We start from the raw sequence: 11,108 nt of genomic DNA on the forward strand, positions 1-11,108 counted from the left end.
TTATGGTACAGTAGTTGTCTAAACTAAGGCGAGATTTTAGGTCTTGAACTTAAGATTCTTTCCAACTTAGGGAAGACTTGTCACTTAGTTAACAAAGCTAGAATAATGTGTTGATTGTATTGTAATCAACTACAATTTTTGTTAGAACAGTAAACATCCGATCTTATAATTGGTATTAGAGTTAATGTTACATTTTTTTTCATGGATTTTCAAGAGAAAAATTGTTGTGATACAATAATTAACTAAGCTAAGGCGAGATTTTAGGTCTTGAACTTAAGATCTCTTCCAACTTTGGGAAGTGTTGCCACTAGGTTAACAAAACTATAGTAACGACTAAATGTTTAGACTGCTGTATAATTTACAAGTTTTGAGTTATTTGATTATCATCAATTATAATTTTGATAAAACGAGTTCTTATAGGTAATTATTTAATGGTAACAATTCTATATAGAATAAATTACAAAATATTATCCAATTTAGCATAATTTTCTTTTAAAAAGCTTATTCTATACTTTGATAAAAGTGCAACTTTTCTAATTTTATTCAATATAAATTATGGTAAATTTGTAGATTTGCTTTAAAAATTACTCCACTACTTGAGGTACCACGTTGCTCTCCTGAGTCCTGATTCAAGGCACACTAGCCTTTATTTTTATTTTTTTTTTAAAAAAAATAGAGTATAATAAATATTATTATTATTTACAAAGTTGGATTCCAAATCTTCCCAATTTTCACAATAGAATCACCCTTTTCAAGTTTGTAATTTAATTATCATATGGTCAAATATGTATCCCTTTATTACTTTTTTTTTCCTTAAAAAATAAACACTTAAGAATCTTGAAATAGAACGGAAAGAATAATGTCATTTTGTGATATCGTGGCTAATTTTTGGTCACTAATTCGAAATATTTGTTCCTTTTTCACTAACATTTTTTTTAAAAAAAAATATTAAATTCAGTCAAAAGAATAATGTCGCCTTAGATCATTTATATTTTGACCATTAGCTGAAATACCTTATTCTTTGCCAAATAATATAAATTCTATTGATAGAGTGAGTTTCATGTGAGACCGTCTCACTGATTCTAATCTGTGAGACGGACCAACCACACCTATATTCACAATAAAAAGTAATACTCTTAGCATAAAAATAATATTTTTTTATAGATGACCCAAATAAGATATCCGTCTCACAAATACGACCCGTGAGACCGTCTCACACAAGCTTTTGCCCTATTGATGATAGCGTGGCGTAATTTCAGCCATATTTTTTGAATTTTATTCGTCAACAAAAAATTGTACATCTACCTTCTTTTTTTTTCCTTTTGAGTCGGGGAGAGTTTGTTGTAACTAAATGTCGAATTCGATATCTCGAAATCAATATATATCTCCTTTCATATCAATTTTTTCTAAAAGAAAGATTTCATTACAAGGCAAAAAATTGTGTGAGATGGTCTCACGGGGTCGTATTTTGTGAGACGGATATCTTATTTGGGTCATAAATGAAACATATTATTTTTTATGCTAAGTGTATTAATTTTTATTGTGAATATCGATAGGGTTGACCCATCTCACGAGATCGTTTCACAATAAACTTATCTACGTACAATACAAATTAATCATGTGCCAAGAACCAGATTTGAACCGGAATAAGTGACATAAAATTTCTTATACTGAGAATTTAGTAAGCTGATACAATAAAATATCTCGATTTAAAAGATTGTATTTTTTAGCAAAAACAAAAAAAAAGTATTTTAAATACGATAAATATGCCATAGGATATAATAAACAAATTCAAAGCATGTAATTACTCACTCATAAAATAATAAATCTTCAAAAAAAAAAAAAACATAGCGTACGAAGAGACGTGTTAGATGTGGTAAAAATATATTTATTTAATTTTAATTATTTTTTTACGAGCATAATATTACAAGAAAAAAAAATTGAGACGTTTTATTAGAGATGTAAATAAATCGAGTCACTCAAAAAATATTCAATTTGTATATGAAAAGTATCAAATTCGAACTGAACTCGAATACGTTTGAACATTTTTTAAGCTGAACTCAAACCAAAATTATATTGTTCGATATTTCACGAGTAGTTCAAAACTTTAATATTTTATCAATATAATTATATATTTTGAATTTTTCAAGTATTTATTTATTGTTTACATGCCCAATTGACTTCCCACAAAGAAGAAAGAGCACATTCCTCCGACATGAACCACATGCCTCTCACATGCAAATAAATAAACAAAAATACACTCCTAAAATGTCAACAATATGACAGCCTTTTTGCCATAAACAAACACCTAGTTGCTTGAAAATTGGTTATGTAGCTCACTCCATTTACATGAACAAGAACGAACTTGAGCTGAATCGAATTTCCGGGGCAATCAAACAAAGTAACGTCGACTTGAATTCAAAACAAAAATATTTGGAACAAGACAGATTTAACTCAAATTTGATGATCTACTGCCAAATAAAATATGAGTCAGAGTGAGCTTTAGAACACCAGATGTGTACCTTCATTCCTCCAAAACACCTACTAATTAGCAAGTTCCACATGATCTTATTTGTCATAAGAAATAACTGATAACCAAGAATGTAAAATTCCTCATAGGATGTGAAACGAAAGATGATGGATTTGGTTATGGTAATCATATATGTAACATCTATTCGAATTAGGAGTTCTCCCGGCAAAAAGCGAACCCAAGAATCCAGTTAGTAGGAGATACATTGACATATTTTCAGGGCCGAAACATCCCTTTTTCGAAAAATTATAAGAAATTTGAATTTTTTTTCATTTGAGGCGTTTTCGCTACTCTCCAGATCAAATCATTGCTCCCCAAGATTACATCAATCTATTTGACTGCAGGAGTATATGCCTAATTTCTCTAGCTATCCCTTGTAAAGAACCTGGTTTTTGGATCACTCCATTCATCCCGATTTGCATGCACCTGTCCCTCGAATCGTCGTCATCGCTTGCCGTTAATGCAACAATCAACGGGCAGCTACTGCTCCGAAATTTCCGTATCCTTGTGGCGACTTCAAAGCCATCCAAATCTGGCATGTGAAGATCAAGAACGATAATTCGGAATGAAGACAAGGTAGGACCAAGGGCGGTAAGGCACTCGTATCCGGATGAGACAGCAGAGACGTTGCATCCCAATTTCTCGAGTAACTTCTTTGTCACAGCACGGTTGACATCATCGGCATCTGCTAAAAGGATTTTGAGCCCTTTAAAGAGTGAGTTTGAATGCAAGGGTTCCGACAATTCCCCATGTTCTGATAACAGTGGTGGCCGGGTTTGAAAACGCAGAACAAGAGCCATGCTTTGATCGAACCCCTCTGGATTTGTTATCGTCCATATGTCTCCTTGCATTAGCTGCACATAAGAAAAAAAGCCGAAGTTTTGTTGAGCAAATCACGTTGCATAAAGACAATGCAATATATCTTTAAAAACACTGTGACTTGTCGATGAACTTGTGTGAGAAACAATCAAGATCAAACTTTACCTAATGAAACCAGGAATGCATTCAAATGCTTCCATGAGATGAGATAAATAATCGATCGTTCTAGCAATAGGACAAATAGAAGAGCCGAAAATTTTTTTACTTTGTCAACTTTAAACCTAGAATGCATCCAAATGCCAGCATGAGCAAAATATCAACTTCTAGCAAAACAAGAACACCCCCCACACCTGACCATGAATAATGCAGTTGATAATCATACAGATGAATTGAAAGAAGTTAGATATTAACAACCAAAAGTCACGCGTTCAAGGAGTTTTATCAAGAAGCTAGTGTTATGGCATCAGTGATGAGTCAAATTCTAATGGTTGTATACCTGCACTAATTTTCGGCAAGCACTAAAGCTCAAACTTTCCTCAACCCCTCCAAAGTATCTTCGGACACCATACGGGTCCGTGAGACATCTGTCTTCTGCCGGAGAAACAATGTGGCATATCCCAACTTCAAGCCTGACAAACACGCACCCATCAGATAAGTTTGTCCTTCGAAGGCCCCATTTTTGTTCATTCCATCCTTGACTTCCGGTTGTCAAGCATACTCGGATCATAAGACACCCTCCTCCTTTGTTTCCATTCAACAAATTCCCAACCATATGTAGAATAACCTGAAATACTCGTCTTTCATCGCCCATCAAATGATTGGGTAAGGACTTATCGACCTCTATCACAAAATCAGATCCTCTATAAACACAGAGACACTTGCAAAGACATGCAGCTTCTTTTATCATAGAATGTAGCCGAAAAGGACTAATTTCTAAAGGGAACCTTCCACTATCATTAGTTGAAGTTTCCATTACATCGGTTATTAAGGTTGAAAGAACATTGCTGGTCTTAACCATAGCATCGACCAGAAGTTTTTGCTCATTTGATAAATTTTCATCCTGTAAAACGGAGAGCAAACCAAGAATTGAGTGCATGGGTCTTCTCAAACCGTTACTCATTACCATTTGAAATGCATTTCGAGCTTGGCTCGCCATTAGTGCATCCTGTTTTGCTTGTTGCAGTGCTCGATTTTGTTCCACTAATTTTTCTCGCATAAGTTGAGATTCTTCCAGAATTGCAGCATGTGAGAGAGCCACGGCAACCTGATCAGCAACCACCTCCACTATCTCTAGTTCCTGGTTGCTCCAAGATCTACCAGGTTCATCTGGAAGAACCAAAACAAGAATCGCATAGCAGGCTGGAACCATCTCTGGCGTACCACCTTTGAAATTTGAAACCCTTAGCATTGGCATCCGAATTGCAGCCACAGCTCCAGGCTCACCGGTCCGTCCTCTGCTTGCAACAGCAAGAGCAGACTCAGGATCAAGAATCTTAACCCTATCGCTTCCCTTAATCTCCCTGACGTCAGGATTACTGGTCGGAATAGGTGAGTAAGTGTTAGATGAGTTCCGGCCTTCAAGTTCATGAGTTAGATTCATTTCAGTCCGCCCTGTATTTGGCATCCAAACGGCACAATTCTGCAAATCCAGTGTCTTAGATAACTCAACCAAAGTTGAGTACAATATAGTATGCCGATCAAGAGACTTCCGAATCTCTTGAGTCAGCATCCGAACATGCCAACCAGCTTCTTTCTGTTTCTTTATAATGCCAACCTCACGATCAAGATCCCAAGTTTTCTTCCACAGCATAAACTCTCTCACCTTCACTTTGAGCAACAAGGGAAGAAGGGTGATAAGGGTTATTGCCGTGGCGAACGAAACTAATGCCGTTAAAAATTTGAAAATGGTGAGAGCAAGCATTAGCTGAAAAGTGTGAGGACCATAAGTCCAGCCATTTAGCAAATGAGTCATACCACAGAGAACTATAAACAAGATGAACTGAAAAAGCACCCATTTAAATGGAACGTTGGAACAGCTGACAAAGTAAAGAAGCTCAATAGGGATCGAAAAGTAGGCCACTGCAATCAAGAAGTCACTAACTCTTTGGCATTCAAGTATATTCTCAATGCTCCAAAATCCCTCATCATCACAACTACAACGGGGAAACTCATTATCAGATGCGGATACCGAAACAAAGAATGATAAAATCAACATCACAGATGCTAATGTCTTTAACATTGCATCCATCGCACCGATTCATCAATCCATCAGTTTCTGTTGTCAATAAACTCGGTCACTTTCCAATGCAGCATAATATACAGATGAAAAGTCAATATTTTCTATCACAACCTCCAGTTTGGATGATATTCAATCAAATCAAAGCCCAGAAAACAATTAGAATCATTGAAATTGCAACCCATTGGGAATGTAAAGTAACACTCGTATAGACACTAACCAGTATCAACACAAGAACTCACGCACCAACCAGTCAAAAATTAACAAAGATTCAAATTTCTATTAACATCCGATCAGAAACCCAGAACCCAACCAAAAAACCCATGAAATAAAATCCCCAAAAATGATACAATCCGACAAATAATCACACCCAGGCTTCATCGTATCCTCCACCAAACCATGGATACAACAGCCACAAAAAAAAAAAATCCAGTCTTTACTCCCTTCTACGGCACATCAACATTAGAGATCACTCATAATCCGCAAGATAAGCATTTTTCCCTGCTACTGGATCTCATAACACACAAATCTTCTCCGTTTCTCGCGGTACTCTTACCTTTCCCTTCTTTATTCCCCCTCCTAACTTTCACCTATTCGTACAAGAAAAAGGTTGGAAGCAGAATTTCTCCGATGTAAAGTCCAGACAAAGAAAGAGTGAGGCTATACATATAACTACTATATATTCTATTCACGCGTAGAGATTCGGAATCGCCGCTGTGTTCAACACTAAAGGAAAGAAGATGAAATCAAAGTAGGGAAGAAGAGAGAGAAACGGAAATGCTTTAGAGAGAGAAAGTGGGTAGGGTGGAGGAAATCTATAGGTGGGTTTACATGAAGAGAACTTAGACGCAATTCTAATTCTGCTTTCGTCAAAAATATAATCAAACTTCCGCCCCCACCAAAATTCTTATTATAATATTGCTATTTATTGTATTCATATTTTATTTTGAGTGGGTCTCACGGATCATAATCTATAAGACGTGTAAAATTTATTGAATGGAATTTTTTTTTTAGAAAATATTAATATCTTAATAAAAAAGTGTTAAATAATTGTCATTTAGATCAATTCTGCGGAAAAATCGAAGGCAAAAACTTGTGTGAGATGATATTATTGGTCATATTTTATGAGACGAATCTCTTATTTGGGTCATCAAAGAAAAAATATTACTTTTTATGCTAAGAGTATTACTTTTTATTGTTAATATCGGTATGGTTGACTCGTCTCACAGATAAAAATTCGTGAGACCGTCTCACAAAAAATTTACTCAAAATTGAATTAGGAAGTTCGGATTTGTAAAAATTTACTTAAATCATTTATAGATCGTGAGACGTGATTATTAATAATTTATTATATAAAAATTATAAATCAATATATATTTATAAATTTGATCATTTATAAAATTTGAAACATATATATCAGAAAAAAAATTATAGCCGATTAATATTTCATCATTTGCACACTTAACTCTATTTAAAAAAAAAAAATTAATCAGATATAAAATCAACTTGGCAGTACACGAATTTAAATAATATTAACTGGCGGTAGGATTTCGTAAATAAAATCATACCTATCGCAATAGGGGTGTAATCCTATTTTATAAAATTAATCATCTAAACTTATAAGCTAGCTTTTAGATATTTTCAGATCATTTTTAATTAGTATAATAATTTATTTAAAAAAAATTATACATATATTTGACCGAAAAATAGCATTGAATATATATTTAAATATTTCTGTAATTCAGTTGATTTATATAATGAAATAATTAATAATAATTGGAAGAGAAAAAAATGATTATTTGACAATATAAAAAGTTCAGATGGATTCCTGCAACAACAAAAATTAATATGAATATTAATAGATAAAATCACACAATACATAATGAGTATATCTCTTATGAGAGGGTCTTACGACTCTTTATCTGTGAGACGAGTTAACCCTATCGATATTCACAACAAAAAGTAATACTCTTAGCATAAAAAGTAATACATTTTCATAGATGACCAAAATAAGAGATCCGTCTCACAAAATACGACTCATGAGACCGTCTCACACAAGTTTTTGTCATACATAATTATTGGTTGGATTTAAATAGCAAAAAACCCAAAAAAATAATACTACTTGTCACGCTTTCCAAAAGAAGGAGAAGTTGGTGAAAAATTCCCAATCAAAACATTTTTTTGGGTTCACTTCCTACCCACAAAAATGTGATACTATGTCATACAAAATGTGGTACACTTCATGTGGAAATGTGGTACACTTTATGTGGAAATGTGGTACTAAAAAAGTACCCAGGGACTGAACACAAAAAAAAAATCGACGGTTGGGGACTGGAGGCCAATTTTCCGAAAGATGTGTCGCATTTCATGTAATTTTTTAAAAGGCGCAGTTCATAATATAATATAATATTATATATTATTATGAACAAAAGGATAAATTTATCCTCATACACTTTTGAAAATCGAATCAACCAAAGAAAAAGAAAGGGTAAAATCATGAAAACAAAGTCGGTACATTTACAGTGAATTCCGACTGATGAAAATAACATTTATATTTAGTTTGGTATACCGAATCGATTAATTTGATGAATTTTAAAATAGTTTTTTTTTTTTATTGTTCTTTGGTTCAGTTATTTTCTCAAAAAAGCCAACGGAATATTCAAACAAAATAAATATCCGAACCCTGGTCGATTCTATTTTTCCATGTTTTATGCTGAATTTATATTATTTCAGTCCCGTCGATCCGAAAAAAATACTAAGCGACGGATAGATATGAGAGCAGCACTTGTTTGGATGTCAACGGGTTGGATGATCAAACTCATGAGTTTGAAAATGAGCATGACTTACTGCAAGCGTTTTACCAAAAGCTGTATCTAATAATAATAATACAACTGAAATATTTTAAACGTACGACAGCTCAAACATCACGGTTCGATCGTTATACCAAGCAGGGACGATTATTGTCTTCGAAATTCTCTCTTCCAATAATTGCAATCAATGAGAATCGAACATATGATCCTGACTCTGATATCAATTATAGGATCGAGCGCTTGCTGATTTACCAAAAGCTATATAGCTGGTGGTAATGGCGCAACTCAAATCTTTTAAACTGTACAACATCTCAAATACCACAGTTCGATCGTTCTATCAAGCAAAGAGAATTATTACACCCAACATTTCCTGTTAGAATTAAGATCGGTCTTGCTTTTTCTTTTTGTCGTGTTATCTTCACAACATAGACCAGCATTACCCACTAAGAAGGTCCTCCAAGCGCATTTAATCCAACTGTTTGGGTCATCTAATTTACTCATGAAAATTTGATTGTAACGCAATAAATTGGTTTTTTGTTTTTTTGTTTTTTTGTTTTTTGCGTTTTAATTTTTTAAATCAGAAGAATGTCATTACACTAAACATTGTCGAGGTTCATGTCATTATTCAGACCGGAATAAAAAAAAAAGTAAATGGCAATAATAATAATAATTTATTCTCCTAAAATCAAAATTTGTCCAATTCAAGAAAAAAAATCTATATAAACCAACTTACAAGATGATTATTGGAATTTTCTCCAATCCTATGTATATAAATTAGACTATTTAATTGACAAAAATTTGTGTGAGACGGTCTCACGGGTCGTATTTTGTGAGACATATATCTTATTTAGATCATCTACGAAAAAATATTACTTTTTATGCTAAGAGTATAACTTTTTATTATGACTATCGGTATGGTTGACCCGTCTCACAGATAAAAATTCGTGAGACCTTCTTACAAGATACATGCTCTTGGGTAGGTTGATTGAGTTTAAAATTCAAAAGGGATTAATTGCGCTTGAATTTTAAGTTACCTATTTTTTTAATAATGGGTGGAGTCCTTACTTGGCCTACATACTTTTTAAATCTTGGAATTGAAGTTGAATGGATTTTTTAAGTATAATTATGTCCTAATGCATCATTAGTGACAGCATTAGAATTGTTTTTTTTCCCCACTAATTAAGGACTAATTTGGACGTATTAAGAAAACATGTGAATTGATCTATTCAACAAATGCAACTTGACAACCGATAAGAATATTTTATTTTATAAAAAAAATTAAACCAAATATAAAAACTACTTGAAAACTCGTGAAGAAATTAATTTAATTTGAGTCTTGATTAGTTTTTAATTACCCTTTGATTATTATTTTAAGCTTGATTTACTTTCTATAATTTCCATTTTTTTAAATGTAAGATTGGATTGTGTATTAAGGTTTCACCCCTCAATACTCGCATGGTTTTAGAGTCAACAAATTAATTGTTGGTTGTAAAGATTTGAGACATTTCTGCAAAACTTTTTATTCAATTAGTTATATATGTTTTTACTTTGTCAAATTTTTTTTATCTTAATTAATAAATTTATGTTTGAGTGTTTTCTAGATGATTATAAAACACGATGATTATTTATAAAAAAATATAGCTTGTGATAATGATGATACTAACCGTCTAACAGCTAGCTCAGTGTCACGTATCGTCGTCACCTTAAAATCAAAATTATATATATATATATATTATATATATATATATATATATATATTTCTCAAGATATAAATTTGTGTAATATCCATATTATTTAAAGTATATGCTAGTGTTGTCTCAGATTTCTAAGAGATCATTTTTATCATTTTTTTACAGTCGGTTCTATCTCAAAAGAGACAGTATTACTCGTTGAGATACGTCGTTAGTATTTTACGGCCCACATAACCAATCAAATCAAGTTGTGTAACGTCAGCAATTTGACGCGTGAGAATTTTCTAAAAGTCACTTATCTCAATACTACTGTCGTCATGCACGCTTAAGCTAACAAATTTTTTTTTTTAGAAAAATTAATAAACCATTTTAATATAAAAAACCTATTTAAATAAATATCTCATTAGTTATTACAATATCTTATAAAAACTAATTAACATGCACATAATGTGTGAGTAAGATTAGTAGATCACAAATACTAATCACATTTGTAAGGGATGTAATCGAGTCGAGCCGAGCCGAACTCTTGAATGTTTGAACTTTGTTCGTTTATAATCGAGCCGAGCTCGAGTTTTATTTAACGAATATATGCATGGCTCACGAGCTTATTCAAACCTTTATCGAGCCTAAACAAGCTTAATAAATATGAATTATACATTTAAATTTTCATTAAATTAATTAAAAAATAAATTATATATTTAAAAAAAATATATTATTCTTATTAAAATTTGTAAATTTATTATAATAAATAAATTTAATATATTTTTCTATATATTTCATAAATAATATGTAAAATAAATAAATCAAATATCAAAACTATTATTTTTTCATCTAAAAAATTACTCATGAACTTACCAACAAACATGTTCACGAGCTAACGAACCGAATATTGTAAAGCTTGAGTTTGGTTTGTTTATCTTAACAAGGCTCATTAAACGAGCTCAAATGAGCTTTTATCGAATCGAGCTTCGAATAGCTCATAAACGGTTTGGTTCGTTTACATCCCTATGTATGTCGTTTAT

General features: G+C 32.5%; 1 protein-coding gene across 1 annotated transcript; it reads right to left on the minus strand.

The window, feature by feature from the left end:
* Window positions 1–2,672: 2,672 nt before the first annotated feature.
* Window positions 2,673–6,442, minus strand: LOC140827856 (ethylene receptor 2-like). The gene is made up of 2 exons (XM_073190712.1): window positions 3,846–6,442; window positions 2,673–3,384 (listed from the first exon to the last, which is right to left on the minus strand). The coding sequence occupies exons 1-2, from the start codon at window positions 5,595–5,597 to the stop codon at window positions 2,851–2,853; spliced, it is 2,286 nt and encodes a 761-aa protein (XP_073046813.1). The 5' UTR covers window positions 5,598–6,442; the 3' UTR covers window positions 2,673–2,850.
* Between the last annotated feature and the right edge of the window lie 4,666 nt (window positions 6,443–11,108).

The sequence above is a fragment of the Primulina eburnea genome, chromosome 3, assembly GCF_022965805.1.
Source record: "Primulina eburnea isolate SZY01 chromosome 3, ASM2296580v1, whole genome shotgun sequence".
Taxonomy (NCBI): Eukaryota; Viridiplantae; Streptophyta; class Magnoliopsida; order Lamiales; family Gesneriaceae; genus Primulina; species Primulina eburnea.

Coding starts and splice junctions, on each gene's coding strand:
- LOC140827856 (XM_073190712.1), bottom strand. CDS start 5,597: ATGGATGCAATGTTAAAGACATTAGCATCTGTGATGTTGATTTTATCA. Junction 3,385..3,845: donor CTTGCCGAAAATTAGTGCAG/GTATACAACCAT, acceptor TCTTATGTGCAG/CTAATGCAAGGAGACATATG.